Source organism: Heterodontus francisci, chromosome 7 (genome assembly GCF_036365525.1).
Source record: "Heterodontus francisci isolate sHetFra1 chromosome 7, sHetFra1.hap1, whole genome shotgun sequence".
NCBI lineage: Eukaryota > Metazoa > Chordata > Chondrichthyes > Heterodontiformes > Heterodontidae > Heterodontus > Heterodontus francisci.
The window spans coordinates 132,098,592-132,115,410 of NC_090377.1; the positions used below are offsets into that span (position 1 = coordinate 132,098,592).

At 43.3% G+C, this 16,819-nt stretch overlaps 2 protein-coding genes across 5 annotated transcripts in view; one reads left to right on the top strand and one right to left on the bottom strand.

Annotated features, from left to right (window-relative positions):
* The window catches only part of bmpr2b (bone morphogenetic protein receptor, type II b (serine/threonine kinase)), a 362,014-nt gene that overhangs the window by 164,238 nt on the left and 180,957 nt on the right, over nucleotides 1-16,819 (bottom strand). The window lies entirely within an intron of this gene.
* LOC137372326 (uncharacterized) lies at nucleotides 412-9,836 on the top strand. The gene is made up of 2 exons (XM_068036173.1): nucleotides 412-1,681; nucleotides 7,048-9,836. Exons 1-2 carry the CDS (start codon nucleotides 605-607, stop codon nucleotides 7,492-7,494), a joined length of 1,524 nt encoding a protein of 507 aa, XP_067892274.1. The 5' UTR covers nucleotides 412-604; the 3' UTR covers nucleotides 7,495-9,836.

Genomic DNA, 16,819 nt, shown 5'->3' on the forward strand with positions numbered 1-16,819 from the left:
TCCAAATAGGAGTTCACAGAGCATTTGTTTTTTTATTTTGGAAAGCATTATAATAAAAGCCTCACTGAAGGCCTCTATTCCCTCCTTCTCCCACCCCCTCCATACACCAAAAGCACTGCAAAGAAGCAAAACAAGAATCATTCATGAACTGGGCCTCAGTGACCGAGAAAGCACTGAATTCATAATGCCAAGTCTTGTTTAACTCTCCGCCTTCATCTGCTTTTTATAAGAGCAGACAGCCTTCTACCTTGCCAGCCAGCAATAAACACACATTAGGGATGATTAATGAGGGGCCTGATGAGGGCTGGCATCTCGTTTCATTCCATTTCCTTCAAGAACAGAGGGACCCTTGCCAAGCCCTGTCCGCTCGGCTCTGCTCACGTGACCTGAAATGCCTCTGGGAATCATTTCTGCAAATACAGCTGAATAGCAGTTAAACCTCGCCTTGCAGGGGTATATCAGTTAACACGCAGCTGTTGTTGATAACACCCCGCAGGGGGCCCCCAGCCTGAGTGGCGAGTTTAAGTCTCAGTGCAGCAGTTTTCTTTCCCTTTTCTCCCTTTGTTTTTCTGCCTGTTTTGAACTTCAAATTTTCAGCTGATAAATGGATCAGTTTGATCCTAAAGTTGCTGAGGAAGATACGAGGGCTCTAGCAGCCTCTTTGTCTCCGATTTCTACCTCTTTTAAGCAAGAAAAGGAGCCTGATCTGGACAACAAAGAAGACTGCTTGTTGACAAAGGAAGAGGGCAAAGTCCGGTCTGGCAAGCACACTATGGAGAAGAGGTTGCTGGCTTTGCAACAAGACAGTGGGATTCCATACAACACAAAAAAAGCAACAGCCTGGGGTGTCAGAGTTTGGGATGAGTGGGCTAAAACTCGAAACAGCTACATCATGGAGCAGGGCGTCCAGCGCAATGAACTCTTCCTTTACGTGCCTGAACTCTGCTATGAAATCACCCACAATGAACTGAATTTCTGGTTGTGCAGGTTCGTGCTTGAAGTGCGGAGACAAGACGGCTCGGAGTACCCACCCAACTCCCTCCGTCTCCTGTGCTGTTCGATCCTGCGACACCTGCGAGAGAACTGCAGGCGGTGCGACATCGATTTCTTCAACAAGCTGAAGCCAGACTTTGCCGAGTTCCGGGCCACCCTTGACAATCGGATGAAGCAGCTGCAGCGGCTGGGTATCGGGCTGGTGAGGAAGCAGGCCCAGCCGTATACAGAGGACGACGAGGAAAGGCTTTGGCAGGTGGTCTTCCATCTCCGAGATGCAAAGAGCTACAGTTATGCTGCCTACTTCTACGTCTGCAAAGTCTTTGCCCTCTGTGCCGCCAAGGACCACCATAAACTAACAGTTGACCAGTTCGAGTTCGGATGTGACATGATCAGCGAGTACGTGGAGTTTACCAGCAGACCAAGCAATCCTCAGGACAGCCTCGACAAGTTGAAAATTGTTCAGACGAGACAGTACGCAGATTCTCCGAACCCAAGATGCATAGTTTCTCTGCTGCGACGCTACCTTAGTATGATTCCCCCCGAAGGCCCATTCTACCGCCGCCCTGTGCCTGGCACCATGCAGTTCTCTGAGCAGGCAATAGGAGTTCACACTTTGGAACGATATTCCAAAGAGATATGTGAAGCTGCAGGAATTTCAGGGCACCACACGGGACATTCCGGAAGGGTAAGCAATAAGGAACGTTAAGTATTGAAAGCTGTATATTATTTTGGAGTAATTGCAATTGCTACTTCAACAATTTGAATGTTGGTGCCCGAAAGAACTGATGTTCTTGTAATTGAGGAATTAGGGGGAACACAACAACCAATAGTACTGTGAGGTAGTGTGTTACACAATGCACCATGGGTACGTAAAACAATGGATTACCCAATTGTCTGTGTGGGAAGTTCTGATCTCTCTAAGGAAGGCAGCAACCATGTACTTCCAAAGAGCATGAGAATCAGAGGCGGGCTGTCTCTTATTACTCTCCGATTGACAGCTTTTACAACTCCTATATTTACCTTCCCTGAAAGCAATTAATTTTTAATCCCGCCACCCAAAGAAGCTTTTTTAAATGAGTATAAGACTACTATTTCCCAAATCCAAAGGTGTCTCTAGATGAAGCACAGATGATTGGTGGGACTGTTTCCGGGTGTCTCCACGGCAGTGCAGAATCACATGCAACACCATAGAACTGGTGGAATACAGGTGCTCTGAAGCTGTATTTCACCAGTTCTATGGTATTGCATGCAATTCTGCACTGCCATGATACTGCGTACTGGTGCTCCAATGCCCTTCTACCATGTAGTGATGCTTCACTGTCCTTTGGTGGTACCTGCATGCTCCACAGGCAAGGTACTGCATAAAGATATTCAACTAGCATGGTTATTATACATTGTATATTTGTGTTCCATTGCCACGGTAACTGCATAGTGGTGCTTCGAAGGCAAAGTAGTGCATACTGGTGCCCCACAGACATAAGGCTGCATTACAGTGTCCCATGGGTATAGTCATGGTAACCGGGTAGATATGCTCCTACTGTTTTATTCAAAATCATTTTATTCTATCTCCCATCTCATGCACCATTCTCCAGTATCATAGCTCCCCATTTCACCTTAGTAAAGTGTGGCTTGGCCGGTAGCTCCACTGCTGCCTGTAGGGAACCACTAGAGATTTCTGATGATCTACTGGATACAGGAAACCTTGGGAAATCTGACCAGAGTGGCACCGTTTGACCTAGTCTGCACAATACACATAAGGGGATTGAACCTCACACCTCAGATCTCAGCAAGACCAGATGCACGAGTAGCTTCCACCCTGCATGTAGCATCACAGTTCACTTCCTGAAATAAAGATCCTCCTCAATAAAAGGTTTATTAGAGATTTTCAAGTGGACTAAGAATTCTGTATTTTCCAATTAATTTCAATGTAATTTTATCCATTTCACAATGTTTTTGAATCCCACCACCCACCCTTCCAAAAAATCTGTCACTCCCTGGGACAGCAAAGTTCAAGCTGCACACAGTCGAGTCATATAGTTTGGGTTTACTGAAGACCACTCTAGAATGTTTTCTCTCTACAATTTTCTCCCCTTCTTACTCCAGGTAGCCCTTCTTCACAAGTATATGAAAAGGCTTTTTCACTGTCGAAGACATCATGGCCAAACCCTATCCTATCTCATCTGAAGTCCACATAGACACGTTTTCCACCAGGGGTCACTGGATAGCAATCAAGAGTGGGAAATCTGGCTGATTTGCCCTTTAGTAACTCAGAGACAAGCAAATTTTAGCACCAGCTATTACTATCATTGGCGAGATCAAGTAACCCATAGACTGGAAATCAAAACTGGTTCCTTCTGGCCTGTAGAGGCCAGCAGTGTCGTTACCCAGTGGGACATCAGGAAATACTTTCGTGAATTTCTGAAGATAGCAGCCTGACTAAACTTGCTATGCCAGTAAAGTGAATCAACCATAGTAAATGCACTTTCCCACTTAATTTGTGATGGACTAGGAAATGGTATGAAACATGGAAGCTGTGAGGTTCAACAGTGGGTGGGCCCCACCTATAGGTCAGTGTTGAGTGATAATTCCAATCCCATTAAATTACAAATCTCATAAATACGATGAAGAAAAATTACAACCTTTAATGCTTGCACAGATGAATGTGCACTAAAACAGGGAAAATTACACCTAATTCCTGCTGGGCGAGTTTCAACAAATGTCACCATGGCTATTCTTCATATGTGACCATAGAGAGAGTGCATCACTAGGCAGTTCTCCAACGGGTGAACTACAGCTGAGTTTAATCCTGGCATCTACACCTGCCAGCTGGAGTCAGGAGCGGGATGCTAATTTGCTGTTTCTGAACCAAGTGACACTGAGACCAATTGCAACACAAGACAAAGCACACCAAGCTCTAGGGTTTATTTCTAGAGGAACAAATAATTGAAAAGTAGAGAAGTTATGCTAAACTTGTATCAAAACTTAGTTAGACCACACTTGGAGGGCTGGAAGAGTTTGGGCCACCATATTATTAAAAAAAACTTGCATTTATAAAGCACTTTTCACAACCATAGGACGTCCTAAAGCACTTTACAGCCAATTAAGTATTTTTGATGTTGTAATGTAGGAAATGAAGCAGCCATTTTGTGCACAGCAAGATCCCACAAACAGCAAGTAATAATGGCCACATAATCTGTCTTCGTGGTGCTGATTTAGGGATAAATATTGACTAGGACACCAGGGATAACTCCTACCTTTTTTTTTTGAAATTGTGCCGTGGAATCTTTTATGACCACCTGAAAGGACAGACAGGACCTTGGTTTGACATCTCACCTGAAAAATGGCACTTACAACAGTGCAGAACTTCTTCAGTACTGCACTGGAGCATCAGCCTTGACTTCTGTGCTCAGGTCCTGGCGTGGGACTTGAACCCACTATATTCTGACTCAGAGGCAAGTGTGCTAACACTGAGCCACAGCTGACACTATAAAAAGGATATAGAAGCAGTGGAGGGTACAAATAAGGTTTATCAAGCTGATACCAGAGCTGCAAAGTATAACCATCAGTAAAGGAAGAACAGGATAGCTCTCTTTTCTCTTGTAAAGAGAAGGCTGAGGGGTGACCTGATAGAGATTTAAAATTATGAAAGGATTTGATACAGTAGACACAAAGAAAGTGTTTAAGTTTGTGGGGAAGAGCAAAACTAGAGGCTGTTAATAATAAGATAGTCACAAAGAAGTCAAATAGGGAATCCAGAAGAAACTCCTTTACCCAGATGTTGGTGAAAATGTTGAATTTGCTACCACAGGGAGTAGTTGAGGTGAATAGTATAGATGCATTTAAGGAGAAACTAGATAAGCACACTGTACCGCAAGGTTCTGTTTTGGGGCCACTGCTGTTTGTCATTTTTATAAATGACCTGGATGAGGGTGTAGAAGGGTGGGTCAGTAAATTTGCGGATGACACGAAGGTCGGTGGAGTTGTGTATAGTGTCAAAGGGTGTTGTAGGGTACAGAGGGACATAGATAGGCTGCAGAGCTGGGCTGAGAGATGGCAAATGGAGTTTAATGCGGAGAAGTGTGAGGTGATTCACTTTGGAAGGAGTAACAGCAATGCAGAGTACTGGGCTAACGGGAAGATTCTTGGTAGCGTAGATGAGCAGAGAGATCTTGGTGTCCAGGTACATAAATCCCTGAAAGTTGCTACCCAGGTTAATAGGGCTGTTAAGAAGGCATATGGTGTGTTAGCTTTTATTAGTAGGGGGATCGAGTTTCGGAGCCACGAGGTCATGATGCAGCTGTACAAAACTCTGGTGAGGCCACACCTTGAGTATTGCGTGCAGTTCTGGTCACCGCATTATAGGAAGGATGTGGAAGCTTTGGAAAGGGTGCAGAGGAGATTTACTAGGATGTTGCCTGGTATGGAGGGAAGGTCTTACGAGGAAAGGCTGAGGGACTTGGGGTTGTTTTCGTTAGAGAGAAGGAGGAGGAGAGGTGACTTAATAGAGACATACAAGATAATCAGAAGGTTAGATAGGGTGGATAGTGAGAGTCTTTTTCCTCGGATGATGATGGCAAACACGAGGGGACATAGCTTTAAGTTGAGGGGTGATAGATATAGGACAGATGTCAGAGGTAGTTTCTTTCCGCAGAGAGTAGTAGGGGCGTGGAACGCCCTGCCTGCAACAGTAGTAGACTCGCCAACTCTAAGGGCATTTAAGTGGTCATTGGATAGACATATGGATGAAAATGGAATAGTGTAGGTCAGATGGTTTCACAGGTCGGCGCAACATCGAGGGCCGAAGGGCCTGTACTGCGCTGTAATGTTCTAATTATAATTATAATTCACATGAGAGAAGGGAATGGAGGGTTATGCTAATAGAGTTAGATGAGGAAGGATCGAAGGATGTTCGAGTGGAGTATAAGCACTGGCATGGACTGGTTGGGCCAAGTGACCTGTTTCTGTGCTGCATATTCTATGTAATTCTATGTAACAACTGCAAGGGCTGAAATCAGGTCATTCTGCACAGACAAGGGATCAGCCCTGGGTCCTCAGTACCAGAAACTGCAGCACCTGTACCCACAAAATCATAAAGGGAGCTTTGTTCCACTTTTCCTCCTGTCAATTTCATAGTGTGTGTCCCCTCATATTCGTAACCATACAGCTCCCAAGCTCAAGAGCAGGCTGACTGAATTGAACAACTCACTAATATTAAGAATCAAACCTGTGACTTTCCTAATTTCCAATGAAAACATATGGAAATTTTATCTCCAGTAACCTCTATGAAATCAGGTTTCTGTCAGCTTCCAATGTTAAATTTATAGTACCAGTGAACATTTTTGAGACACAAGAACATTTTAGGAACAGGATCATTAGGCTCAACAGGCCTGTCCTCTTTTGTTAGATCAATCTCACCTTCCTGCCTTCTCATGATATCCTTCAATCCATAGAAATCTATCCAATTGGATCAACTTATAAGAGGTAATTTTCTGAGTTTCTGTTGCAGCAGGGAGTCTTCCACTCCAGCAGTACATAACAGAAGGTAGTTGAGTGCATTGCATTGCTCATGATTTCCCATCCTGTCAATCTAGTGGTGGGCAGCTCCCTGCTGGCAGCATGAACTTGTAAAATTGGCTCTATACTTTCTATAATACTCAAAGTAATATCAGGAATCCTTATCCAATTAATTGTGGATTTTTTTTCCTGCCAGTTACCTGTCCTGGCCTCCATGATACTGCTGAGGTTCGTTTCATAAGTACTGGCCACCCTTAGAGGCATCACCTAAGTGCAAAACAAGGCAATGACTGTTGTCCAGTTATTCTCTGAGATATCATAGTCAAGCCAAATCCTATCCAGATAACACAGGCACTTTCTAGCTGGAGACTCTGGATTGTGATCTAGATGTGGGATCCTGAATGACTTTTCTCCTACTGAGCCTTGATGGGGGGTGCAGATGATTCGCTTGGTGTACTGTAATCACTCATAGGCATTTGCTATCCTGTGGAGACTGGATCTGGTTTAACTGTTCTTTTTCTGTATGCATGTGTGTAGGTCAGCAGTGCAACCACCCTGTACAATCGAGGCTTTGATGAGCAGTCAATTAAAGAGCGAACAGGGCCTACAGGCAGTATGGCAAAGGGCTCTAGGAGAGCTTCTCCCGCTCAGATGAAGGCCATGTCAGACTGCCTGCAGCCTCCTAATCCTCTGAAAAAGATTTCAGCTTGTTCACCTTCATCATCTTCCTCATCAGAAGACCACAGTTCTTCTCAAGATGAAGGCCCAAGCAATATCATCATCATCTCTGAAGATGGGATTGATCATCCACAAGAAGCTACAACTATATTTAGCAGGCCTGAGGTGACGATCACTGAGCAGGATGGAGTACTGAAGATTGAAATGCCATCCAGGACTTCCCCACTGATGCCCTTGTCTTCACATCAGGCCATTACAAAGTTAAAAATAGTAAAAGGAGACATTGTATTAGAATTAAATTTATAAGTGTGGCAAGCACTCTAAATTCCATGTTCACTGCTGAACAATTCAGATTACACACATCAACATTGGTATCAAATGGTTCTGACAAAGGGTCACAGTCCTGAAACAGTAACTCTGTTCCTCACTGCACAGACGTTGCCAGACCTGAACATTTCCAGCATTTTCTGTTTTTATTTCAGATTCCCAGCATCTGCAGTTTTTTGCTCTGGTATTAGCACAATGGGTGCTGCTTCACATATTTCCCCTTCCCCTCATGAAGGTGCTGACTTTTTAAAGGTACAGATCCAGTATACAAGTGGCCAATCGTCATGAGACTAGACCATGAGTGACAACAGGCTGATCAAACAGGGAGAGCGTAGCTTCACAGCTGAGAATGATACTGTCCTCACCTGACATCCAAGTACAATTTCTAGCTGGAGTCACTGGATAGTCAACAGGAGCAGGAACCCAGACTAATTCTTCCCCTCTCTAGGCAAAAGTATGAAGGTCCAATTGCCTCTATTGCTATCAGATTTGGGATCAGTTAATTTAGTTCAGAATGGGGATCAAAAGTAGAACCTTTAGGCGCTGCACAGCTCAATGATATAATAGTTGTGCAGTTACTAAGTATCAGAGAGCTGTGACCTGTTTTAAAACTCCACTGCTGATCAACATATACTATGCATTGACTCATGAATATTTTAGTATGAATAGCCTTGTTCACGCGCTTAAATCAGTGTTTAATTCTGGCCCATTACCAGCACCACAAGAATTGTACACTGGAATTGGCCTGAACCTTACCATTTCACTAGAACGCAACTAGATGGTGAAAGGGGGTTAGACACTTTCAACATTGAATCCCAGCCCCTCTGTCTGTTGGCTGCAAAGGACCACAAAGGAATTAGTCTGGACAATTCAATCCAGGTCCTATTGGGCATAGGCGCACAGAACAAAACTGTGACAATTTAGCTCTAAATTGGCAATATCATACAGGCAAATCACAAGATGGCCGGTGTGGTAAAGCAAACAATTCCATACTGATGCAATCTCTGGGCTGAGGTTAATTGTTGGGGCAAAACAGAAGGAGTTAAACTCTTCATCTAATTTGAGAATGTTTGGACAATGTAGAAGGATATTTATACTGTACCTAACACACGTTGTCCCTAAGCTGGAATGTTTGATGGGACAGTGTAAACAGAACTTTACTGTGTACCCAACCTGTGTTGTACCTGCCCTCCAGGTGTTTGATAAAACAGCGCAGAAGAAATTTTACTCTAATCTATGCCGTATTTGATCTGATACTGGGTGCCTGATAAACATAAATTTGACATTAAAAAGTTCTAATAAAATTAAAGCATAAAACTGATATAGAACCAGAGTTGATGATGCAAGGCGGGAGCACTGTGCAAGCTTGGCATTGTAAATAGATACTAGACCAATATTGATGTATCTTCAAAATTGCTCAGGCTGTTTCAAGTAACCAATAAATTGAATACTAGAGGAATGATTCTGAAAATTAAACCATGATTTCTTGTAGTTCTGTTTCCTTATATTTCCGACACTGTACAAACTCTGCAAGCCTTTTTTTATATAACTACTGAAATGAATGGGAGGAATTATGAAATAAAAGTCAACTGCTGAACTGAACTACAGATAAAATGGAGTAGAGGTCAGGTGACCCATCCTGTACTGTCAATCAACATGTTTGTTCAAGACGAAACCTATTATTCACATCTGAATTAGCTTTGGGGAAAACACATTGAAATGAAAAACAGCCCATTCCATGCTAACAACTTTGATCTGCAGGAATGGAACTAACAAAGACTTTTGCAGTCAGACTCTGAAGCCAAGGCCAAAATAGAAGATGTGAAATAACACTTATTTACCAAAATGGACCATATTCAGATGCCATCCTGTTACAATGGTTCCCATATCCTGGAGCATTGTTTGAATCATCCCAGGGGAAAGAGAACCCTTAGTCACCTGACCGACACCCCAACCTGACAAGTTTCTACCTTAAAAGGTATCTCTCTGGAGAGAGAGTGAGAACAGCCAGAGAAGGTATTTTTCAGCCAGAACAACTGTGAAACAGTTCCAGCTAAGCAGGAGCCCTGCTGACAACAGCTTTTAACTCTTGCAGCAGAGAAATTGCAAGGCGACTTTAGAACTCCCCCTTCTGCGAAAGTGAAGGATTTCCACCGTCGACTGTGGGTTGAGGCTTAACCACAAGGAGCCTGCAACACTTCATCCTTTTCAAGAAGAAGAAAATTCAGACCTCCACCGCTGAATGATTTCCTCCTGGAAAGCTTGTAAAGGTATTTTTTAAAACAATGAACATTTTTTTTACAACAATTAGGGGCGGCACAGTGGTGCAGTGGTTAGCACCGCCGCCTCACAGCTCCAGGGACCCGGGTTCAATTCTGGGTACTGCCTGTGCGGAGTTTGCAAGTTCTCCCTGTGACTGCGTGGGTTTTCGCTGGGTGCTCCGGTTTCCTCCCACAGCCAAAGACTTGCAGGTTGATAGGTAAATTGGCCATTGTAAATTGCCCCGAGTGTAGGTAGGTGGTAGGGAATATGGGATTACTGCAGGGTTCATATAAATGGGTGGTTGTTGGTCGGCACAGACTTGGTGGGCTGAAGGGCCTGTTTCAGTGCTGTATCTCTAAATAAAATAATAAATGAAATAAATAAAAATTGGACTCAAAATTGCATGATACTCTCTAGTCTCTATCTTTTCTTGTGTGTGTGGATATGTGTATGAATGCATGAGTGGATGAAGTCATGAATATTTATCAGTTACTGTGTAAAAATAAATATATATTTTTTTAAACCTTTGAGAAAACCTGTTGCTTGTCTGTTTATTGGGCGGCACAGTGGCGCAGTGGTTAGCACCGCAGCCTCACAGTTCCAGCGACCCGGGTTCAATTCTGGGTACTGCCTGTGTGGAGTTTGCAAGTTCTCCCTGTGTCTGCGTGGGTTTTCGCCGGGTACTCCGGTTTCCTCCCACAGCCAACTTGCAGGTTGATAGGTAAATTGGCCATTATAAATTGCCCCTAGTATAGGTAGGTGGTAGGGGAATATAGGGACAGGTGGGGATGTGGTCGGAATATGGGATTAGTGTAGGATTAGTATAAATGGGTGGTTGATGGTCGGCACAGACTCGGTGGGCCTGTTTCAGTGCTGTATCTCTAAATAAAAATAAATAAATAAAAATAAAACACACTCAGGGACTAAAACACTTTTTAAAACACTATCTGCGGTCAGTTGAGAGGTGAAAAGTGGAAGTCACCCACATCACTTCCCACTTATCCGTAACAAAGGAAAAACTGTTTCCAATGGGAGAAAGGGAAATAACCAGAGAACACAGATTTCAGGTAAAAGAACCAGAGGTGAGATGAGGAAAATGTTTTTACTCAGTGAGTTATAAGGATCTGGAATGCACTGCCTGAAAGAGTGGTGGAAGCAGATTCAATAATATATAATTAATATATAATTCCATAGCATACAAGGCTACGGGCTATGTGCTGGAAAATGGGATTAGAATAGATAGATGCTTGATGGCTACAATGGGCCGAAGGGCCTGTTTCTGTGCTATATAACTCTATGACTCTAATAACTTTCACAACAGAGCGGGATAAACTTAAATGGGAGAAATTTGCAGAGCAATGGGGAAACGGCAGGAGAATGTGACTAATTGTATAGCTTTTTCAAACAGTATGCACAGGCACAATGGGCCAAATGGCCTCCTTCTTTGCTGTATCATTCTATGATTATCACAGTATCATGTAACGACCATGATGGTACCTATCTCTGTGACTGTCTCCAGCTGCACACCCCTCCGAGAACACTATGTCTATCCAATTCTGGCCTTCTGTGCATCTCCGATTTCCTTCAAACCTCCATTGGCAACCATGTGGTCTTCTGTCTGGGCCCTAAGACTCTGGAATTCCCTCCCTACGCCTTTCCACAGCTCCACCTCTCTCTTTTCCTTTAAGATGCTGCTTAAAACCTAACTCATTGATCAAGCTTTTAATCACCTGTCTTGTTATCCCCTTACATGACTGTAAGTATGGCTATAAATTTTATTTAACAATGCTCCTGTGATACATCATGCTATGTTTTACTACATTAAAGGCACTATATAAATGCAAGTTGTTGTCGACAGCAAACTAGATGGACCATGATTTTATTTTCATCTAGCAACTGCTATGTTCCTGTGCATAAATCTGAAGTATAGCCTCTGTTCTTCAGATAAATTCAGAAGGAACTTAAGCAAGGAGTCAGGAGGGCTAAAAGGGGTCATGAAAAGTCATTGGCCAGCAGGATTAAGGAGAATCCCAAGGCTTTTTATACATATATAAAGAGCAAGAGGGTAACCAGGGAAAGGGTTGGCCCACTCAAGGACAGAGATGGGAATCTATGTGTGGAGCCAGAGGAAATGGGCGAGGTGCTAAATGAGTACTTTGCATCAGTATTCACCAAAGAGAAGGACTTGGTGGATGATGAGCCTAGGGAAGGGAGTGCAGATAGTCTCAGTCATCTCATTATCAAAAAGGAGGTGGTGTTGGGTGTCTTGCAAAGCATTAAGGTAGATAAGTTCCCAGGGCCTGATGGGATCTACCCTAGAATACTGAGGGAGGCAAGGGAAGAAATTGCTGGAGCCTTAACAGAAATATTTGCATCCTCATTGGCTACAGGTGAGGTCCCAGAGGACTGGAGAATAGCCAATGTTGTTCCTTTGTTTAAGAAGGGTGGCAAGGATAATCCAGGAAATTATAGGCCGGTGAGCCTTACGTCAGTGGTAGGGAAACTATTAGAGAGGATTCTTCGGGACAGGATTTACTCCCATTTGGAAACAAACAAACTTATTAGCGAGAGACAGCATGGTTTTGTGAAGGGGAGGTCGCGTCTTACTAATTTGATTGAGTTTTTTGAGGAAGTGACGAAGATGATTCATGAAGGAAGGGCAGTGGATGTTATCTATATGGACTTTAGTAAAGCCTTTGACAAGGTCCCGCATGGCAGACTGGTACAAAAGGTGAAGTCACACGGGATCAGAGGTGAGCTGGCAAGATGGATACAGAACTGGTTCGGTCATAGAAGACAGAGGGTAGCATTGGAAGGGTGTTTTTTCTGAATGGAGGGATGTGACTAGTGGTGTTCCGCAGGGATCAGTGCTGGGACCTTTGCTCTTTGTAGTATATATAAATGAATTGGAGGATATAGATCGGTTGGAGACTTGGGCGGAGAAATGGCAGATGGAGTTTAATCCGGACAAATGTGAGATAATGCATTTTGGAAGGTCTAATGCAGGTGGGAGGTATACAGTAAATGGCAGAACCCTTAGGAGTATTGACAGGCAGAGAGATCTGGGCGTACAGGTCCACAGGTCACTGAAAGTGGCAACGCAGGTGGATAAGGTAGTCAAGAAGGCATACGGCATGCTTGCCTTCATCGGTCGGGGCATAGAGTATAAAAATTGGCAAATCATGTTGCACTGTACAGAACCTTAGTTAGGCCACACTTAGAATATTGCGTGCAATTCTGGTCGCCACACTACCAGAAGGACGTGGAGGCTTTGGAGAGGGTACAGAGGAGGTTTACCATGATGTTGCCTGGTCTGGAGGGCATTAGCTATGAGGAGAGGTTGGAAAAACTCGGATTGTTTTCACTGGAACGACGGAGGTGGAGGAGCGACATGATAGAGGTTTACAAAGTTATGAGCGGCATGGACAGAGTGGATAGTCAGAAGCTTTTTCCCAGGGTGGAAGAGTCAGTTACTAGGGGACATAGGTTTAAGGTGCGAGGGGCAAAGTTTAGAGGGGATGTGCGAGGCAAGTATTTTTACACAGAGGGTGGTGAGTGCCTGGAACTTGCTGCCAGGGGAGGTGGTGGAAGCAGATACGATTGCGACGTTTAAGAGACATCTTGACAAATACATGAATAGGAAAGGAATAGAGGGATATGGGCCCTGGAAGTGCAGAAGGTGTTAGTTTAGGCAGGCATCAAGATCGGTGCAGGCTTGGAGGGCCGAATGGCCTGTTCCTGTGCTGTACTGTTCTTTGTTCAGTCACCTTGTAAGCAGAAAGATCCCCAAACAGCAATAAGATGATCAATTAACCATTGACTGAGACAGGAAGTTGACTAGGGTGTCTGGGAAACTTTCTGCCATCCAGCTGCAGCAGCAGAGTGAGGTTTTGCACTCTAAATCAGCACCAGGTTGGGAACTGAGTTGATATGAGATCTCACTTGGGTGAGGTGGGGGGGCGGGGGGGGGGAGGAGGGGCACTAGGTGCTGCAGGTGGAGAAGAGGGAGATAATCTGAGAATGAATCAGCCCAGAAGCAGGTCATAGCAGAGGATTGGCAGCACAGGACTGTGAAGTATTGGCTGGGAGTGGATAACTCACTTTCTCACTTACTCTCTTGTCCCTCACCCACATACTGCCAGTCTTAATCCTACACTCATTCACTTACATAAACTATGTGCCTGTGTCTCTCTCACGTATATGCAAGCCCTCTGTTATTCACAACAGTCTTTCTCTTTGATGCACACACCAGTCTCCCCAGTCAGAAAATTTCTGAAAGTCTCATAAAAGTTCCATACTTCACGGTTTACTGATATTCTTTCAAGTTTTTAAATGCTAAAAAACTCAATCATCCAACTAGCAATGAAAAGAAATAGATGCTAAACTCGACATGAAGGGTAATGACTTGCTCCTGAGAAAAAGGAACCTATTTGTTTTGGCTTTATTTCAAGATTGTAATTATGAACAACTTAACAGCTGCAGTTCACCTATCTGGCATTCTTTGAGTTGAAACTTAAACATTTTAATTCAGTAATAGATAATAGAATCCAATTAAAAGAGCAAAAATGTGTTCTCCAATGTGTTTTGTAATCAGTTAGAACTGCAGTCAACCAATCTTAATGATGTATGGTAGGAACCTGTGCACACTACCCATGCTCAGACTGGAGCATCTCACTGATGCTAGAAGACATAGCTGCAGAAGCATTATTTTCATCACATGGCCCCGATCAAAGGTTCAGTTTGGGTCGCCTACACTTTAGTGGACAAGAATACTGAATACGACCGACTTAACCTGGTGTCAAATTTGCACACATATTACCATGAAAAGAAAGGCATATTTGCAATAAACATTATCAAAATAACTAACTTTTATTTTTAATTTGTACTAGTTTGGCTAAGAAAGGTATTATGAACAGTTTGATTTATCTGCCTTTTCCTTTCTTTTATTGGTAAGCCTTCCTGAACAGTCATTCAGGATTGGTTGTCTTCATAAGTCCTGACTAAATTCAACTCATCAAGCCCTCTTCAACAGCACCTCCCAAAACCACCACAAGGGCAGCAGGAGCATGGAAACACCAGTAACTCCACGTTTCCTTCCAAGCCACACTCCATCCTGCCATCCTGATTTGGACATATATCACTGTTGCTTCATCGTCACAGGGTCAAAATCCTCGACAACTCTACAGCACTGTAGGAGCACCTTCACTACATGGACCGCAGCAGTTCAAGAAGGCGACCCACCACAACTTTCTCAAGGGTAACTAGGGATGAACAATAATGCTGGCCTAGTAGCAGCGCCCACATCCCCAGAATAAAGAAATACACACGTATATAAAAACAGACGCTTATGTCCATACACACACAGCCATTTTGTGGAACTCTAATCCCACGGTTTGAACTGAGTCCATTGCTGCAAGAGTCTAAAAAGTTCAGATACACAGGGAGAATTTTGGCTGGACTGCCAATAGTGAAATTATAATCAATGTTTTTTGAATGTTGATTTGCAATTATATTCTAAATAGCATTTAGGAGATCATCCCACACGCAGTTTACAATGTCGATAGAAGAAGCCCTGTTCCACCATTGCTTCACACAAAAGAGCACAGAATCTTCCTTAGCACAATATTTGCAGCTCCTCAGACAATGCAATTGATAAATGCAGCATGTAACTGAACTGCACAAACTAGAAGATTCAGGTTGTAATCCCTGGTCTGTGTTGAGTTAGTTGGTCTCAGTCAGGGCGTCAGTTGGGGACATTGCAGTTGGCCCCAGCCACCCTCCCAAGGCTAGGGTGGATCCAGTGATTTCTGTTTAAAATATTGATGTGTGGAGGTCAATCAGAACAGGATCGGGCTGAACAGCGATGCCTCTTGTGGTTGAACAGCCATTCAACACTTAATGAGCACGCACACACAGAAAGAACGGCCATTTAGAAGAGATACATGAGGGCAATGGAATCATAGACCAACAGCAATCAGCACCTTCACAGAATGATATAGCATAGGAGGTGGCAATTTGCTCATCATGCCTGCATCGGCATCTTCAGAACAGTTGGGGAGATGAGGTGGAGAAAAGGTCAGTTGATCATTTCTTTACTGAAATAGTTTCTATGAATAGAAGGGAGAATTATAAATCCACTCCATAATACAATAGGTCCATTTATCACATGAGCAAAAGTCTTCCGGCATTGCTGTCTACACCCGAGGACATTTTGAAAAGTTGTGTTATCTGATCTTGCTACATGGCAGAACTGGTGGAGGCAGACATTTATTGTCATAAAAAGAATGTAGCATAACAGCATTGCTACGTTTTTGGATCTTTTTAAACCTTGGGTATTTTAGATCACTCTCCTGGTCGAGTCCCAACTCTCCATACCTTTGATTACATTTACCTTTATCTTGTGATTGGCATAAACAGGAAATTAACAGCATACCCTGTTGGTAATTGCTTTGCAGTAATGGATTATTATATGCCTCTATAAAATCCCTCTTCACAATACCTCATTTAAGGCTTAAAATAGGAAGTGACTTTATTACACAAATACGAACAACTTGCATTAAATGGCATTTTTAACATATAAACAACAACTTGTATTTATATAGCTTAGTGGAGTAAAACATCCTAAGGCGCTTCACAGGAGCATTATTAAACTAACTTTGACACCAAGCTGCATAAAGAGATATCAGGGCCAAAAGTTTGATCAAACAGGTAGTTCGATGGAGCATTTTAAAGGAGGTGTTACAACGCGGTGAGAAAGGTCTCGGGGTCCCTCTCAGCCTTCACCTGGCCTTATCTTAACAGGGTTTAATTTTAAACCACACCATGTTTTTAGCTCCCCCTTGGTGAATCCTTGTTCACCGCTTTCCAATTATAAGGCAAAGAAACCAGCACAAACAGGCTTTCTTAGGTTTAAAGAAGAAAAGTTGAAATTTATTAAACTTAAACTCTAATTTGTTTGACGCCTACGGATACACGACACACCCACGCTAGCATGCATGCGCGATATGCACATACAAATAGAGATAGAAAAAAGCAGAAGAAA

Bases quoted from the DNA above. Each gene is read 5' to 3' on its own strand.
- LOC137372326 (XM_068036173.1), top strand. From the start codon at position 605: ATGGATCAGTTTGATCCTAAAGTTGCTGAGGAAGATACGAGGGCTCTA. The intron at 1,682-7,047 runs GTAAGCAATAAG...GCATGTGTGTAG, and splicing joins ACACGGGACATTCCGGAAGG to GTCAGCAGTGCAACCACCCT.